An 18,896-nucleotide genomic window follows, 5' to 3' on the forward strand; every position below is an offset into this window, starting at 1 on the left:
AGGGCGAAGTGATACTTCTGTACCGCCTGGGACCACCAGAAGAGGGAACCATAGAGAGGAGGGAAAGAAAGGTTGGAGGAGTCAAGATGGCGGGGCTTGTTTCCATGGGCCTTTCGACTTCCTGGGCCCTGTCTAGGAAGCTGGGGAAAGCGTCTGTGGTTGCAGAGTGAGGCGGAGCCAGGGAAAGAATCATGGCTGCGCTGAGTGGCGGATAGGAAGGGGAAGTTTGGCGGCGTCAGGTAGGGGAGGTTGTGGATCTCTCTCCTTTCCCCCAGTAATAATAGTAATAATGATGATAATGATGATGATAATAATAATAACAACAGTTAGTTATGCGGTATATGCACTGGAAACAAGGATTTGTAGTCCTCTAATGGGATAGAAATACCACACTTCAAATACAATACAACGAATATTTATTTATTTATTTATTTAATGCATTTCTATACTGCCCCAAACGTGAGTTCTCTGGGCGGTTTGCAATAAAAACAGCCAATAAAAGATTAAAACATTTCAACAATTAAAATTAAAAAGTTTAAACTATTAAAACACAATTAAAACAGTATCTAATTATACCACTTTTCAACTAAAATTTCCAAAGTGGTTTATTTATTATTTATTTAAAGTATCTATACCCCACTCCTCCAGTGTATTACTGCTCAGGACGGCTCACAACAATAAGATAGACACAAGATACTATAAAAGTAATAAAATTTAACTAAATTAAACAAACAAAAAAAGTCAGATTAAAAACCACAATCATTAGGCTCAAATTAAAACTGAAAATTATAAAAAGCTAAAAAATCTGCCAGATATAACAAAAAAAAAAAAGAGAATCAAAAAGCCTCCTTTAAAAGGTGCATTTTAAGATGATTTTTAAAAACACTGAGTGATAAATACTATTTATTTATCTATTTATTTATTTGCTTATTTATATGTAATGTAAATGCTCTCTGCCCCCAAAGGGCTCATAATCTTCAAGAAACATAAGGCAGCCACCAGCAGCAGCTACTAGAGGGATGCTGTGCTGGGGCTGGATAGGGCCAGTTGCTTTCCCCCTGCTCAGTAAAGAGAATCACCATTTTGAAAAGGTGCCTCTTTGCTCAGTTAGCAGGGGTAAATTATATCAGAGAATTATTATTATTTCGGAGAATATTATTTCAGAGAAAGTAATTCTGGTAGCCAGATAGATTTTGGTATTTTTGATGCAACTGACATATTCAACACGAGGTTTTCCTTTTTAATCTGCTTTATGATGTAAGCCACCAAGAGGCAGAAGTTTGGGGTGGTCTACAAATTTGAAAAACAAATATTTCTGTCTTTCCCTCGCTCACACACGTGCTATAGGAAAACAAATACATGAAATATGAGGGCCGTTTTATGTTCAAGTGACTCGGGAAGTTAGGTGAAAGCCCCAAAGCTATACACTAAAAATATTTCAAGAACCTATTTCAAATCCCTAGTGGCATGCTGGTCTTGTGGTAGCAAGCTTAAATTGCCCCTTTTGTTAAGCAGGGCTCACCCTGGTTTGCATTTGAATGGGCAGAAGGTTCCCAGTCTCCTCCCTGGCAGCATCTCCAAGATAGGGCTAAGAGAGACTCCTGCTTGCAACCTTGGAGAAGCTGCTGCCAGTCTGTGAAGACAGTACTGAGCTAGATAGACCAATGGTCTGACTCAGTATATGGCAGCTTCCTATGTTCCACGTGAGAAAATAAAAAAAGATTTGACATTTTAATGCTAAAAGGCAGATGGTATGGATATGAGTGGACGTTTATTTTCTTAGCATAAAACGGGAAGATTGGTAAGCACAGGAATCTCAGTAAAAAGCACCTAGGAAGTCTTGAAATCTGTGGCCCAAACCATCGCCTTACCTGTGAGGCTCACAGCTATGCATGTATGGGAGACTTATATGGGAAGAGGGTAGATATCTCCCTTTTCTTCCCCCTGCCCCAATAATAATAGTTAGTAATGTGGTCTATAAAGTGTTGGAAGCTCTTCACTACCATTATCTAATCCACAACAACCCTGTTACGTAGGCCAGCAGGGATTGTCAAATTTCCTGAGGAGGGATGCAAGCGCCAGAGTTGCGGGGAAGACCCTGGCTGAGCTTGGTGCCTCAGGGTGGAACCTGGTGGGCCGAGGGAGTGGGGTGCAAGGCTGCTCAATTTTGCCCTTCCAGCTCTTTTTGGACTACATTTCCCAGCCACTGTAGCTAATAGCCAGGAATTATGGGAATTGTAGGCCAACATCTGCAGGAGGGCCGAAGTTGAGCAGCCCTGGTTAGAGTGAACAGTAACACCAAAGTACAGTATAAATGACAAAATAAATGTGATTATTGTTTTCATTATCATTGTAAGCTGCTCAGGGAGGGTTTTTTGTTTTTGTTTTAAATGGAAGAGAGCTTGTGGAGGGTCTTCAAATCTCTGCCCAGCCCTGAAACTCACTGGGTGCTTCTGGACCAATCCCTTCTCTCTCAGCCTCACCTACCTCACAGGGTTGTTGTGAGGTTAAGCATAACCAGGCCCTTGAGGAACAGCAGAATATAAATATGGTCGATGGATGGATGAATAAAAATTACCCTGCTGCCCTCACAATCCTGGCGCCTCACCCTGAGATTTTACTCTTTCCCTTAGTGATCCTGAAAAGGAGACTAAAATTCAGACTCAGGCCCTGAAGCTTCTGCCAAGCCTGAGGTCAGCAATATTTGTTATTCCTCCAGCTGCAAAAGGGGAGCTGATGCTGAGGCCTGGTGACTTGCCTAAGGGTGCCCAGTTCATTCAAGACAGAGGTGAAATGTGAGCAGAGGGTGCTTGGCTCATAGCTCAGCCTGACAACTTCTGTGCTTCTGTCACTCTTAGTATTCCTCATCCATATTTGTCCCTGAAATGGCAGGATGTTGAAATGGGTAAGGAAGGGCCTGGCTGGTGGCTTTGTGCCCCAAAGCATAAGACGAGTGTATAGGTGGAGAGTATGTCGATTTTGTTTCGTGCTCTCTGTTTTCTTTCTTTGGTCTGAGTTGCCATCTGCTCCCCCCCCCCCCTCGCAGGCCTCCATGTTTTTAACAGGTATGTAAGCAGAAATAGAATAGGTCCACTTTTATGGAGCTTTTTCACAGAAAAGGTTTTTGTTGCTGAATTTCTGCTTGTCTTGCAACTTTTAAAGGCACAAGAACTTTACTGAAAGAAGAGAAGTATTGCTAATTCAGTTTGTTGCTTGTGTTGCCACCTGTTCTTTACTGACTCCTGTACCATTAACAGCAGCTTGACTGCCAAAATTAATTCCCTTCACTTTATGCAAGAAAGAATTTCATTCATTTAGTTTCTGTATGTCAGGATGCTGCTATGGTACACGTACAGGACAGGTTAAAAAAAAAGTTGGTGACTTTATTTGTACCGCACAGTACAGCCTTTGCAGTTTAGTACAAAATGATCTCTGACTTCCTTATGTGGTTCTTGTAAATTGTCTTCAGATGGAGGCTAATAGTGAAGCATATGTTACTTCAGGTGCATATCTGTGTATCAAGAATAATAATGGCTTACTTGTTTTAGGGCTCTGTTGAAGAACCTTGCCCACCTGTATCCAGATTTACGTGTTGTGGTCTTTTGTTTTTTAATGCCTCTAATGCATTTTTGTAACCTAATCTAGGTCTGCTGCAGTGATTTGAGCCCAGCTGCTAAAAAAAGAAGAAATTACCGGACAGTTGCAAACATTTATATGATTTTGGATGAGCATCCATTGTCCTATTTGCCCACAACCTGATATGCTGGAAATGTATTGAATTCTGAGAAGAGCTGGCACTCTTCTCCTGCAGCAATGGATGAGGAGAGTCTGGAAGCAGCGATACAAGCCTACAAAGCCCAGCTGCAGCAGGTGGAACTGGCTTTGGGAGCTGGGCTGGACGCATCACAACATTCGGATCTCGTCCAGCTGCAGGCAGATTTAAAGCAGCTGATAGAACTTACGGAAGCCAGCCTTGTGTCTGTGAAAAAGAGCAAGTTCTTTGCTGCTCTGGACCCCGGGACGCTCTCTGCATCTCCATCTGCTCATCAAGAACGAGACAGTAGCGAATCGGGCAACTTGAGCAATGATGAATATGCGGCTTTTAAAGAAGCTATTGCTGAAATTGGCAGAGAGGACGAGCCTTCAGATGTTCCGAGGGCAGACGGAGAGGCAGATGGAGAGGAACTAGAAGAAGAGGAAGAGGAGGAGGAGGAAGCCGGTGGGATGAAAGTGAAAGCTCCGTATTACAGTTCTTGGGGCACTCTTGAGTACCACAATGCCATGATCGTGGGGAGCGAGCGTTTAGAAGATGGAAGCCCAGGAGTCAGAGTGCTCTACCTCTACCCCACTCATAAGTCCTTGAAGCCCTGCCCCTTCTTTTTGGATGATAAATGCCGGTTTAAAGAGAACTGCCGGTAATTAGACTTAACTACTCCTGAGTGGGTAAGGGGTGGAAATAGCCAAGATCCCTACAGTGTGAAGGTGGTCCGCATAAGAAAGAATGTGCTCTTCCTAATCTGCCCACTGCACTCCAAACTTAATATTTGTATCAGACTTGGTAGGACCTTCAAAGCTGTGCCCAGTTTCTGTTCTCCCCACTTTGTCTTCAGTTAGGGTATCCCTGCACTTGAATCTTATGGCTTCCTTTTGAAGAAACTCTGAAAAACATAGTTCTGTGAGGAGGATGAGAGATCGCTGGCAGAGAATGTTAAGGTTGCTCACAGAACTACAGTTCTGCAACACTGAAACTGATTTCCAACTGTACTTTTGGTTTAAAGTGGGGAAATTAGCTTGGCTAGAGGGAGCAGTTAAGTTCCAGTATCAATTCTGAGCAAGTTCGGTGTCTTAGAAAAGATGAGGAGGCAGAAATACAGTTTAACTGTTCTATTAAGGGTATATGGGGGTACAGAAAGCAAAAGTTCAGTTAGGCAAGGCAATAAATCTTAGCTGATATTCTAGGCAAGAGTAAGTCTGGCAGTGATTTAGCTAGAAGGCCTAATTAGAGATCGACCATAGGAACAGCCCTGCTAGATCTCTAGAGGAGAGCCAGCGTGGTGTAGTGGTTAGAGTGCTGGACTAGGACCGGGGAGACCCGAGTTCAAATCCCCATTCAGCCATGAAACTAGCTGGGTGACTCTGGGCCAGTCACTTCTCTCTCAGCCTAACCTACTTCACAGGGTGGTTGTGAAAGAGAAACTCAAGTATGTAGTACACCGCTCTGGGCTCCTTGGAGGAAGAGTGGGATATAAATGTAGTAGTAGTAGTAGTAGTAGTAGTAGTAGTAATAATAATAATAATAATAATAATAATAATAATAATAATAATAATAGATCAGGCCCAAGGCCCATCTAGTCCAGCATCCTGTTTCCAGATGCTGCTGGAAGCCTACAGCAAGGAGTTGAGGGCATGCCCTCCCTCCTGCTGTTACTCCCCTGCAACTGGTACTCAGAGGCATCCTGCCTTTGAGGCTGGAGCTGGCCTATAGCTCTCTGACTTGTAGCAGATGATAGACCCCTCCTCCATGAAGTTATCCAAACCCCTCTTAAGGCCGTCCAGGTTGTTGGCTGTCACCACATCTTGTGGCAGAGAATCCCACAAGTTGATTATGCATTGTGTGAAAAAGTACTTCCGTTTGTTGGTCCTAAATTTCATGGCAATCAATTTCATGGGATGACCCCTGGTTCTAGTGTTATGTGAGAGGGAGAAGAGGTTCTCTCTATCCACTTTCTCCACACCATGCATGATTTTATAGACCTCTATCACGTCTCCCTACAGTTGTCTTTTTTCTAAACTAAATAGCCCCAGGTGTTGTAGCCTTGCTTCATAAGAAAGGTACTCTAGGCCCCTGATCATCATGGTTGCCCTCTTCTGCACCTTTTCCAGTTCTACAATGTCCTTTTTAGATGTGGTGACCAGAATTGTACACAGTAATCCAGGTGTGGCTGCACCATAATTTTGTATAAGGGCATCATAATACTAGCAGTTTTATTTTCAATCCCCTTCCTAATGATCCCAAGCATGGAATTGGCCTTTTTCACAGCTGTCGCAAATTGGGTTGACACTTTCAATGAGCTGCCTACCACAACTCCAAGATCCCTCTCCTGGTCAGTCACCAGCAGCTCAGCTCCCATCAGCGTTTACTTGAAGTTGGGGTTTTTCGTCCCAATGTGCATCACTTTACACTTGCCAACATTGAAATGCATTTGCCACTTTGTCTCCCACTCCCCTAGTTTGGAGAGATCCTTTTGGAGCTGTTCACAATCAGTTTTGGATTTCACTACCCGAAAGAATTTGGTGTCATCTACAAATTTGGCCACCTCACTACTTACCCCTACTTCTAGATCATTGATGAATAAATTAAAAAGCACCAGTCCCAGTACAGATCCCTGGGGGACCTCACTTCTTACTTCCCTTCATTTTGAAAACTCTCCATTTATACCTACCCTCTGTTTCCTGTCTTTCAGCCAGTTAGCAATCCACACATGTACTTGTCCCCTTATCCCGTGACTGCTAAGTTTTCTCAGGAGTCCTTGATGAGGAACTTTGTCAAAAGCTTTTTGGAAGTCAGGTATACTATGTCAACTGGATCATCTTGATCCACACACTTGTTGACTCTCTCAAACAACTCCTAAAGGTTTGTGAGTCAAGATTTCCCTTTGCAGAATCCATGCTGGTTCTCTCCCAGCAGGGCCTGTTCTTCTATGTGCTTTACAATTTTATCCTTGAGGATGCTTTCCATCAATTTGCCTGGAACGGATGTTAAGCTAACGGGCCTATAATTTCCAGGACCACCCCTGGATCCCTTTTTGAAAATCGGTGTTACATTTGATACTTTCCAGTCCTTCGTTACAGAGCCCGATTGCAGGGATAAGTTATATATTTTAGCAAGGAGGTCGGCAATTTTACACTTGAGTTCTTGGAGGACTCTTGGATGGATGCCATCCAGCCCTGGTGATTTGTTAGTTTGCAGTTTTTCCAGACAGTTTAGAACATCCTCTCTTGTCACTTCTATCTGACTCAGTTCTTTAGCCTCCATCTGCAAAAAGCCTGTTTCAGGCACAGGTATATGCTCAGTATGCTCTGACGTAAAGACGAACGCAAAGAACTCATTTAGCTTCTCTGCAACCTCCATATTCTCCTTAATAATCCCTTTCACTCCCTCATTGTCTAATGATCCAACCTCCTCCCTGGCAGGTTTCCTGCATCTGATATATTTAATGAAGTTTTTGTTAATCCCTTTGATACTTTTAGCTAAATGTTCCTCAGACTCTCTTTTCTCCTCCCTTATTGTCACCTTGCATTTCTTTTGCCAAAGTTTGTGCTCCTTTCTGTTTTCTTCATTTGGACAGGCCTTGCAATTTCGGAAGGAAGTCTTCTTCCCTTTTATGGCTTCCTTGACGGTACCCGTTAGCCATGTGGTCATCCTCCTGGACTTAGTAGTACATTTACTCCTTTGGGGTATACAATCTAACTGGGCTTCAAGTATTGTGGTTTTGAGTAAACTCCACACATTCTGGAGCAAAGTGACTCTCCTGATCTTCCCTTTCAACTTCTTTTCACCATACTTCTTATTTTCTGTGTTAGACTTCCTTAGTGATGCTCTCCCCGCATGTATCTTTGATACATGCAGGGAGAGAATGCATGAATACATGAAAGAATCATGTACACGAATACATGAGAGAATCATTGGTGATTCTCTCCCCGCATGACCAGCTTGGCTAAGGTGCGTAGAGCAGAACCTGGCTTCAGGCTTGCCGTGGAAAGTGCTTGAAAGCGAGGAGGCTGTAAAGGGTGGGATGGGGTGAGGAGGCTTAGAAGAGTTCACCTATCCTTCCTAGTTAAGGTTCTATGTTTGTTGCCTGTTAGCTGATGTCTCCTCGCGAGGAACAGGCAGAAAGGTGGGGAAGAGGAGCAAAGGGCTCCAAATCGCTTGTATGGGAGTCTGTAGGACAGTGATTCTGAAATCTTGGGTTCAGGACTCTGAGGCTATGTGTCTTGCTAAGGCCAAATATACTCAAAATCATACCCTGATGTGGGAACTGAATTGATCAGGGGCTTTCTCCTTCCCTATAGGGTAAGGAGAGTCCTGCAAGACAAGACAAAGAATTCATTGTTATTCGAGTCTAATCACTCGGGATGTAGCTTGCCCAACAAAGGCAAGGGTAAAGTTATGTAGATGTGTGGTACGTGTTGAATAGAGCTGCTGGACTAATAGTCTCAAGAACAGGATGCCTTCCAGGTGTACAAGATTGCACATCTCTGGTTTTGATGCGCTCATTTCCCCGAGTCCTTGCCAGCTCAGTTGTCAGGAAATGTGCTGCTTATCTGTGTGCCTCCCAAGGAGTGCTCCACTGTTACTTTTTGTGAAAAGGGAGGATTCCTTCCCTGATTGCACCTTTTGAAATGGGGTCTACTCACGGGCTACTGCCTTAAGGGGCATCCCATTCAGTCTTCACTATTCTGGTCTTGGGGCACGTTGTCCCTTACTTTGCTCATGCTGAGTGACCAGCTGTGGGTCTTGTCAAACCCAGGCAGGTGAAAAGTTCACCATAGAGACCATGATCCTGCGGTCTCGGGCTGTCTAGCCATCCAAAGTACTATAGATAGAGGGGTGCTCTCTGGGCTACCTCGAAATCGAGCTGTCTGGCAGCAGTTGCCAGCTTGTAGGCTTGTGCAGATATTTGGCTCGTATAGTCAAGTAATTTGCACAGCCCCACTTGCACCATACAGAGTCAACTGCTCCCACCACTTGCCTCCGCACTGTGCTGTACCCAGCACTGGTGGAGCATCTTAAAGAGAGATGGAACTGTGCCCAGCCCCAGTAAGATCTGGGAAGGCATGTGGGGAGTAGGAATGTGCACAAGCCGGTTCGGTGCCTCCTCTGGGAAGCACTGAACCGGCTCGGGCACCGGGTTCCAACCGGGGTGGGGAGCGGTTCCCTTAAAAAGCAGGTAAGCAGCTCCTGACCTGCTTGCCTGCCGCCCTGCCATTTTTCCAGTGGCAGCATGTGCTCTCCCAGTGGCTGTGTGCGGCTGCAGCGCTGTTCCCTGCAGCCTCCATGCGGCGGTGGTGGCATGCACACGCGCCGGCCATTTGCGTGGTCAGCATGGTGTTGCTGAGCACGCAAATGGACGGCGCACATGCAGGCCGGCCATGTGCATGCTGACACCGTGCGGAGGCTGCAGGGAACAGCGCCGCAGCCGCGTGTGGCTGTTTGGATAGCGGGCACTGCTGCCGGAAAAGTGGCAGGGCGGCGGGCAAGCAGGTAAGGCGCTGCTCACCTGCTTTTTAAGGGAATCACTCCTCACCCTGCTGGTGGCCACCCGAGCAGCTGGTGCACATCCCTAATGTGGAGCGCTAGGAAATGGAGCCCTTTCCGGCCCTTTCCCCAATGCAAAGGTGAGTGGCGGATTATTTGGGAAACACCAAGCAAACATGTATTGCCGTTTGGAGCTGAATATTTGCACAGGCCTGCTAAGCTGGTCTCAGTTTCCACAGGCAGGCTCAGACTGCCTCTCCGTTAGATAAAGGTCAGCCAGAGTGGAAGAACCTTGGGTATAGGCATTCAAAGAGATTTCTCACTCCGTAAATCTGTGTCTGGGCTATACTATTTCAGACTTAATGTTCCTCCATATGAGAATACTCCCTGCACATAGAAAATTAACATCAGGAAGAAGTTCACACTTTGTTTGCAAGGAGGAAGGATTCTTTATTTGCCAGAGTTCTTCTGATCAGTTCTTCCTGACTGTGCCTCCTCCCGGCAGATTCTCCCATGGCCAAGTAGTATCCGTGGAGGAGCTGCGTCCCTTCGAGGAACCGGACCTCAGCGGCCTGGCTGTCGGCTCAGCCTGCCTGGCAAGACATCAGGATGGCATCTGGTATGCTGCTAAAGTCACTGGTAAGGCTCATTTCACAGCATCCCTTTTACTAAATGTTAAAGGGTGACGGGTGGCTTCCGAGATAATTCTGTGTTTGTTTTCGGCTAATAGCAGGTGGGCTGTTCCTTAGCTCTGGGGCCTATGCCAACTGGCCATTTTGATACAGGTTTTTGCAAGACCTAACTGGAGGGAATCCAGAAGTAGAGTATTGTATAATCCCACTGAAGTATTCATTGCAACTTACATGAGAATACAAGGCAATTGCCACATCCCAGATTAATGTGATATTTTTCCATCAGTGCAGCCGCCATGATTAAGGTATTTAAGTGAAGTAGCTTATCGGACCAGCCTCTTAGTGGGGAGTTACCAGGAAACTGCATTTAATATTTCAACTTAATATTCATTTTCATTAACTTAATGAAAAAGCTTTGATAACTGCGTATAGTATGTGCTTTGAATTATAGGCAAGCTATTTCACTTTTTCTTCCTCAGATATCGACAGTGGTTACTACACAGTGAAATTCGATTCGCTGCTACTGAAGGAGGCTGTAGTGGAGGGAGATGGCATAATGCCCCCCCTGCGTAGTGAGGAGAGTTCTTCCTCATCAGAATCAGAAGATGAAGAAGTGGATGATGCTGGATATGCAAAAGGTGCATCTTTTAGATGGGGAGAGGGATTCCTAGATGTTGTTGACTACAACTCCCATAATCCGCACCTGCATTGGCCTTTGGCTCTTGCAGCTGGGAATTATGGGAATTGTAGTCAACAACGTTTGGGAATCCCTGTAACACTAGTCTCCACCCCATGAGTGTTTCTCATAGTTTCTCCTTTTAGTCAGAGCTGCTCCTTTCACTTGGCAGAACTTGATACTTTGGGATAATGGACCATTATTGTGTTGATGGTGGAAAGAAATTTGCAGAACCATAAAATATAGGAGGCACTGTATATAGAGAAACTGAACCCAGTTTTGGTTTTGGCTATGAAATTCATTAGTCTTTGACTGGTTGACAAGTCTTTGATTGTTCCTGGTTGCAGCTGTTATGTTGTCCCCCTAACCCGCACCCTGCTCCTTTCTCCCTGCCTACTGCTTACCTTGTGAGAAAGGAATTTAAGCACTGCTGAGATATTTGATATGTGTAAGCAACTGAGGATGGTGTGTTGACATTGAAACGAGTTTTGTTTTTAACTTGTTAACATCTGGTCAATGTTGGGTATTTTATCTCTTGTGTAATAAAGAGGTCTTGTTGGAAGAATGAATGGACCATCTCCATCTTCTGAGCTCTGTTCTCTTTGGAAATATTGGCATGGCAGAAAGCTCTGTGGTGTGTTTGCCTAGGAAATGGCTAATTTGTCAAAAGAGAACCTAGAAAGAAGAGGCATATTTCATTCTACATGTAGAATTTTTTTTTTAATCTAGTAAATTGGCTTCTCCAGACTGTAGTAACTAGTTTTCACGTTGAAACTTGATGAAAATAACACATCTGCCAAAGGAGCAACAGGGTCCTTGGATGCTAAGAGGCCTGTCTTATGTTTCTTTGCAGATTGTGAGCCCTTTGGAGACAGGGAGCCATTTTATTATATTTATTTATATCTACGTAAACCGCTTTGGGAACTTCTGTTGAAAAGCGGTATCTAAATATTCATCGTATATGTATTCTTTTTAGCCCCCCTCCCTTCTCATTGGTGTGGCCTGTCTGCAAGTTCTTCTCCACCTCTCCCTGAACCTTCGATAGCTTTGACAAGAGGGATGGATGGATGGATGGATGTCTGGCCAAATGGAATGGTGTGTGGTAGTGAAAGGTGGAGTCCTCAGCAGTTGGGGGCTGGGGCAGGTTAGCCCACGGGCTAGGAATAGCTGCCAGTCTGTTTTAAAAACCAAACCCAGATATTCAAGTGGGATTATGATGGTACTTCATGAATTCTGAACAAGGTTTCTTGGACATCAAGGCTGCAAAAAGTGGAGAGGGGGCCTAGGGTGTCCCAGTTAGGCTCAGCTTCCAGCCCCCGCCCACTGTTTCATTTCTGCAGCCTTGCTGGCTTCCTCCTCTAAACTCCTCTCTCTCTCTCGTATTGTTGCAGTCATTGAGTCAGGGGCTCCAGAGAACGGAGGAGGACCCTCTGCCTGCAGTTCCTCCTTCGGCTGCTGGGAGGCGCACACACGTGGCATTGGCTCTAAACTCCTCGCTCAGATGGGATACGAGTTTGGGAAAGGTAAGCACACGTGCACAGTCAGAATGGGGATATCCTCACAGGATATGCAGGAGTAATTCCTGTAGCTGTGCCTATTGATTTTGTTGACTCCAGATACAATAAGGTATCATTTCTGTAGCTGAAATAAAAGGCAGAAAGCTAGGCAATAGAAACATAAAAAATGTGGGGCAGCAGTCATTCTTTGGAAAGATGCACACTCCTTGCTAAACTCGTTGCACTCTCCTTGCTTTTCCCCTCTGAGTCTCTGTAGAATTTCTCCGGGCATCATACAGGCCTGTCTGCTTTGCCACATGTGTGGGTTGATGGTACTAGGAAACAAGAATAGCCATCTTCTGCTTTCCTGCTGGGTGTTCGTAGAAAAGAAAGGATTATTTCTTTGGCGCCTCTCTGGAGTCCTTCGTTTGAGGGATGACATGGGGAAAATATGCCGCTCTGGAATCTGTTCAGTGAGTGGAGGTCTACACAATTTGCGGGAAATTCCAATATTTAACGACATATCGGGAGCTCCCTCAAAATGGAGACACACTGGAAAAGGACACTACAAAGCTAATATAGTAATACTGACATCAAAAAAAATTAGGCAGACAACCTCAGGAGAGGTAGTTAAGTCCAATCACAGAGCAGAGCATCAGTGGCCAATCAGAGAGCTAGTTCACAGTTTCATTGAATTCAGCAACTTATTAACTGTGTGCAAAAGGAATAACACAAATATAGTTATCACAGGCCAGAACCAGCCAAACCTGTTTTTCCTTCATGAGGGATCCCTTCCCCACTGGGTCTGGCCTACAAATGAGCTCAGCCAGTGAGCTTTGGGTGCATCTGTATTCCAGTGCTCTTGTTTTCAGTGTCTCAGTTCACAGCCTCAAGTGCCAGGAATCGGGACCTTTGAGAAGCGTATAGGCTTCTGCACACCTTTGCTCTTCCTCTGATGTGGACTACAAAGCTGGAATTCTCTGCAAAATGCTATGGAAGATGGGAGCCTTGCAGGCTGTGCATGGGGTCTGTGTGGCATGTGGAGTTTTGGTGCACCCAGGCCCATTGCATTGCCAGCAATAGCCATTTTTAACCCCCTTTTCTTTCCTTCCAAAATGGCTGTCCTGTACACCTGGAGAAAATTAACCCATTTGTTTCTTGACTGGTGAAGACTTGCTGTGACTCAGCTAGGAGGAAACCCTCTTCTGCTATGTTCCATGCTGTGGCACTAGTAGGAGGATCTGAAGATGGGAGATCATTAGGGGAGGAGAGCAGGTCTTGTGTTAGCAAGCATGAATTGTTACCTTTGCTTAGCAGGGTCTGCCTTGGTTTGTGTCTGGATCGGTGACCGCATGTGAGTACTGCAAGATACTCCCTTAGGGGATGGGGCCATAGCTCTGCGGAAGAGCATCTGTACGCTTACATGCTGAAGGTCCCAGTTCACTCCCTGGCAGCATCTCCAGGTAGGGCTAGGAGCGACTGGCTGAAACCTTGGAGAGCTGCTGCCTGTCAGTGTGGACAGTACTGAGCTAGATAGACCAAGGATCTGACTCAGTATAACGAAGCTTCCTATGTCAGCAAGAGGGCCTTTTATTTTATTTATTTATTATTTATTCGATTTCTATACCGCCCTTCCAAAAATGGCTCAGGGTGGTTTGAACAGAGAAATAACAAATAAATAAGATGTCTCCCTGTCCCCAAAGGGCTCACAATCTAAAAAGAAACACAAAATAGACACCAGCAACAGTCACTGGAGGTACTGTGCTGAGGGTGGAGAGGGCCAGTTACTATCCCCCTTGCTAAATGAAGAGAATCACCACGTTTTTACAGCTATTCTGGCTCAGCTGTGGTTCTCTCCACCATTTCAGGTTTGGGCAAGAATGCAGAGGGCCGAGTAGAGCCAGTGCTGGCTGTCGTGTTGCCGAAGGGCAAATCCTTGGACCAGTGTGCCGAGATCCTCCAGAAGAAGAAGGAGGGGAAGCGCGACCCAGCCAAGCCCAAAAAGCGGCGGGCGAAAGGAAAAGGTGCCACCCGGCCCTCTGCTCGGAGCCCAAAGCCCTCGCATAATGTCTTTGACTTCCTTAATGAGAAACTTCAGGGCAAGGACTCAAGTGAGCAGGAGGGAGGGCTTGCGCCTCTGGAGAGGACCAGCAAGGAGATCTACCATGCCAGCAAGAGCACCAAGAGAGCGCTGAGCGTACGCCTCTTCCAGACCGTGGAGAAGATTGACCAAACACAGAAGGATATCCGAGGGATCCACGAGGCCCTGGCACGCAACGCTGGACGGTAATGGGGCTCTCTTCTGTGGCTGGCTGGGTCATGAGCCATCTGGGAGGAGCTTAAGGATCCTGTATGTGGTATTTGAGAGGCCTCTGCAAAATTGGATTGGTAAAATTGGAAATGGTCCAATTTTGCCCAAATCGGAGGAGTTCAGAGAGAGTCCGAACCCAAACTGCCACAGCCCAGTTCAGGTCGGACTTTTCCAACTCCGTTTGGAAAATATAAGACCGTCTTGAAGCTCCAAGTGGTGGCAGGAATCTGCTTCCCCTCCCCTCACCCCCGATCACACCTTTTGGCACCTCTCTGCCCATTACTTTGTGGCACATCCCTGTCTGCCTGCTTGCCAACCTGCTCATGCACTTATTTTTTAATTTGTAAAAGTATTTAGCCTTTAATTGTACTCACAACTTAAGAGTGAAAGCAAACGATTCTCAAATGTTAGGTCACTTCCCCTCAGATGCTCTGCTGTTACATAATTTCCTCTGTGATTCCTGTGTGTTAGGTCATTTTCCCTTGAGATTCCCTGATGTTATGTTATTTCTTTTGTGATTTTCAGGTGTGTAATAACTTTCCCACCACATTCTCTGTGTGTACAATTTCTTGGTTACTTTTAAAAATTGATTTAAATCAAAGGATGGTTGGATTCACTTCTAATTACATACTCAGAGTCCACCCACCCCTGCCTCCTTGTGTGCCAGCTTTGAGAACTTCTGGAGTGGCCGGGGTTATTTTGGCCAAAAAAAACCCCTTTCCCCATAGATTTCTATGGGGACTCCCCCCCGCCCCCCAATTCCCCTCACTTTCTGAAGGGTCCAAAAAGACCTGAGCGGATATTTCAGATTCCGAATCCGATCCAAATTTGATTTTTTTCAGTTGTGCACAGGGCTACTATCTGATATAGCAGGGTTTCTCAGATGTTGTTGGGCTTCAACTCCTGTAATGACCTTCGGCTATAAGTACGTAACAAATTTACTTGTTTGGCCTGGACTTCCAAGGTTTTTAAATTGTTTTTAAGTATTTTTAATTGGTTTTAAGTGCCTCTGAACTGTGTTAAATTTTTTTAATATATTGTTTTAAGCAGTTTGTTTTAAATGTTAGCTTTTTGTTTTGGATGAGGCGGTATAAAAATGTAGTAATAATAATAAATAATATTGTGGCTGGGAATGATGGGAGTTGTAGTCCAACCACATCTGGGTACCCACGTCTGAGAACCCCTGTGACAGCAGAGTATCCATTCAGGCAGGGCTCAGCAGAGCAGCCAAGCCATTATTTGTGGTCACCACTGACCCTATGTACACACAGGAATTGACAAGGGTGTATCCTTTTAAAATAATTTTTAATCATTTTTTAAAATCAGATGGCTATAGGCCACCTCCAGCCTCAGAGGCAAAATGCCTCTAAAGACCAGTTGCAGGGGAGCAACAGCCGGATAGAAAGCCCACAGGAGAATGCCTCCTTCACCTCTTGCCTGTGGGCTTCTCAGAGGCATCTGAGAATGGGCCACTGTGTGAAACAGGATGCTGGACTAGAGAGGCCTTGGGCCTGATCCAGCAGGGCTGTTCTTAGGTCTCTCTTGAGTCTCAGAGCAGGCAGAATCTGTGTGAGAGCTTGTGTTCCTTCTATCTGCTTCAGGGCCCACTTTCTGACTGATTGTGGGACACTTTGCTTGGGTCAGCAGATGCATTCACTCCCTGAGGCCCCCATTAAAAATTTCATCACTTCAGGTTGGCTCTGGGGTTTGTGGCACTCCTGATTGCAGCCCTGAGGTGGCAGGATCCTGCACTGGCCAAAGCAGAAGTAGTGCTGGTGCTGTGCCACATCTGTGTGTTTTGGATCTAGAAGGAGAGCGAGCTCACTCTGGAGGGGAAAGAAGGTTGCTGAGGGAGGGAGCCAGACACACAAGCCAGGTATCCTGTCCATTCCACAGTCAGGGACAGACAGCTGCCTTCAACAGAGAGGAGCTCTCTATCATGAGCCTCCAACGGCTGGCTCTGGAGAGGGACAGGCAAGTGTTAAAAAAGCAGATCTAGGCTACGTTGTCAGGATGAAAGATGTGCATGAATCAGATTTTACAATTGATTCATCAAAACAGCCAGCTTGGCGGGCTGTTTCAACAAGCCTACTTCGAATCACTGAAAATCGATTTGAGTGCCTTGAGTGCCATTTTTTCCAGTGGGAGCGGGGGGAGTTAGACTACCAATTGGATATGGTGGGTAGACCAGCCTTCCTGCCCAGACTTAGCACATCGGTCTGCCTCGGAGGGTTGCTCTACCCGGTAGACCAGTCCTCCTAGGTGGGCCGACGCGCTAAGTCCAGAGCGGAGGGCACGTCTACCTGCCAACCCCAATTTGTAATCCAGCCTCTCTCCAGAAAAACGGCCTGAATATGCTTTACCCATGTGGTGCATTTTGCATGCTGGCTTTTGATTTTTCTTACTGGCACCAAATCTGGCCTTTCTTGGCATGGGGTTTTGGATTGGAGCGGGAGTGGCATATGAGTCTCCCAGGTTTGCTGATATGCGTTTGTTCTTTTCAGGCCCTCTTCGTTTAATTTTCTGAATCTGTCTTCCAGGCACACCGTTGCCACAGCTCAGCTGGAAGAGAAGCTGGCCGGTGCCCTCAAGAAACTGGAGGACCTGCGGGCTCAGGAGGCCAGTCTGCAGCGAGAGCAGAGGAAAGCCGACACACACAAGAAAATGACCGAGTTCTAGTCTGCCTCCCCGGGTGGGGCGTGGGGGGGGGGTCTGGCTTCCAGTCCTGGCTGCACTGCTCTGCGGACTCTGAAGCCAGCCCTTCTCTCCTGGCCCTTTGTCATCCCAGTGCAAAGCTGGGCTCCAAGGGAGCTGCTGGGTCTGAACTTGCCTGGCAGGGCATGAAATGGGGAGCCCAGCAAAGTGGGTGGTGTGGCCTTTGGCCTTTACCTTTTTATTCATGGTCCCCTTTATATGGAATCCACTGGGCAAATGCCGCTGTCAGCCACTGGCCAAGTTGCAGAAAGGAGTTTTCTCGGTGTGGGAGCAGCTGCCAGGCCTCTGCCCCATTCGTGGATCCCTCCTGTTCCCAGGATCCCTCTTTAGGTTCTTGGGAGTGGATTTTTCTTCCCGTGTTCTCTTGTAGCTGTGATACACTGAAGCACTATAACCCTGGCCCAGAGTAGCAGACAAGATGAGACGACTCTCTGATGCTCCCAGGACTCTTGTCCAGGTGGTAAGAGCTGCTACGTGACTGTATTCAAGATGTGACTTTTGTATTGCATCAGCTTGTCTATTAGCATGGGGCATAGAACTTCCCATTAGGGATGTGCACGAACCGGTTTGGCGGTCCTTTTAATGACCACCGAACCAGTTTGGAGGTCCGGCTGAACCGGCAGCGGGGGTGGTGGCTGTTACCTTTAATGTTTGGGGAAGGTGCTCTTACACACACACACCCCACCCAGCTACATTTCCCCTGCTGGTGCTGTGCTTAAAATCAGTCCCACAGGGTGGCAGCATACCTCCCTGCTGCCCTGGTATGTGTCAGACCAGAAGTGGCCGGTGCGAGGGCGTGGCATCGCTACTTCCCAGTGCTGCACACTGTAGAGCTCTTAACAACCTCCCCGCAGCCTACACACACACGCCAGCTAGAAATCCATATAGCAGGGGTTCTCTGGGGACTTGGACTACAGCTCCTATCATCCCCTGCCACAATGGTCTGACCATTCGGACAAGGGATGATAGGAGCTGTGGTCCAGCATTATCTGGGGACCCGAGTTTGAGAATCCTTGCCATGAAATGTTCACCATGTTCCTACTGGCCACATAGCAACCATGGCCTGGTTATTTGACTGTTCTTGGGGGTCATGCGTAGTTTGACTCTGCAAATTTCAGTTTTCGTTTATAAATAGCACCAGAGAGCAGAGTGGAGAATCTGGATTGGATTGTAGCAGGTAGGGCAGTTTTTATACTTTGCCCCTACTGCGGTTCTGATCCAAATTGGGTCTCTCCATGTGTGCTGTTTACACAGGAAGACAGAGACATGGAGAGTCAGACCACATATTAACAGCAACAGGTAGTTTGACCTACATGTCCCTGGGCCCCTGAATGGGTCCCCCAACAATCTCATCATGTGCAATGCTGGCTGAGTGTCGCCTTCAGTCGAGTGGTGAGCCAATGTTCCCGCAGTCTGAAAACATCCTGAAATGTGGAGAGTGGGGGTTCTTTTGGTCTCTGCAAATGGAGAAGTGGCCATGCTGTTCCCCAACCCTGAAGCACGTCTCTTCAATCAGAGTTGAACTGCAATCGAAGAAAAGCCACTGCAGTTGAGCAGCAACTGCTTGCAGCCCCAAACAGAGATGATATCAGAGAAGAGGGTGAACCATTTGATCTCGGAAAGGCTGCTCTGCTGCCTGTGGCTGTGGGTAGGCTTAGGCATCTGTGTCGCTTCCTGTATACATTTCCTTTCAGATTGTAATTAAGCTTATTTTATGTTAAAGAACAGTCATCTGGTATACTCTTTCTTCTTGTTTCTGTCTTCAGGAGCTTTGCACAGCCCAGACTGTCCTAGAAATTCTACAAAG

The 18,896-nt window shown here is 46.3% G+C and overlaps 1 protein-coding gene across 1 annotated transcript; it reads left to right on the top strand.

Moving 5' to 3' along the window:
* The first annotated feature begins 15 nt into the window (after positions 1 to 15).
* Positions 16 to 18,827, top strand: ZGPAT (zinc finger CCCH-type and G-patch domain containing). Its single transcript, XM_053313689.1, has 7 exons — positions 16 to 239; positions 3,646 to 4,415; positions 9,765 to 9,898; positions 10,371 to 10,529; positions 11,959 to 12,090; positions 13,932 to 14,349; positions 16,915 to 18,827. The coding sequence occupies exons 2-7, from the start codon at positions 3,814 to 3,816 to the stop codon at positions 17,051 to 17,053; spliced, it is 1,584 nt and encodes a 527-aa protein (XP_053169664.1). The 5' UTR covers positions 16 to 239; positions 3,646 to 3,813; the 3' UTR covers positions 17,054 to 18,827.
* The last annotated feature ends 69 nt before the right edge of the window (positions 18,828 to 18,896 follow it).

Source organism: Hemicordylus capensis, chromosome 4, assembly GCF_027244095.1.
Source record: "Hemicordylus capensis ecotype Gifberg chromosome 4, rHemCap1.1.pri, whole genome shotgun sequence".
NCBI classification, from domain to species: Eukaryota; Metazoa; Chordata; class Lepidosauria; order Squamata; family Cordylidae; genus Hemicordylus; species Hemicordylus capensis.

Excerpts from the sequence above, each read along its gene's own strand:
- ZGPAT (XM_053313689.1), top strand. The coding sequence starts at position 3,814 with ATGGATGAGGAGAGTCTGGAAGCAGCGATACAAGCCTACAAAGCCCAG. Across the intron at positions 9,899-10,370 it reads GTATGCTGCTAAAGTCACTG|ATATCGACAGTGGTTACTAC; the intron begins GTAAGGCTCATT and ends TTTCTTCCTCAG. Across the intron at positions 14,350-16,914 it reads CTGGCACGCAACGCTGGACG|GCACACCGTTGCCACAGCTC; the intron begins GTAATGGGGCTC and ends TCTGTCTTCCAG.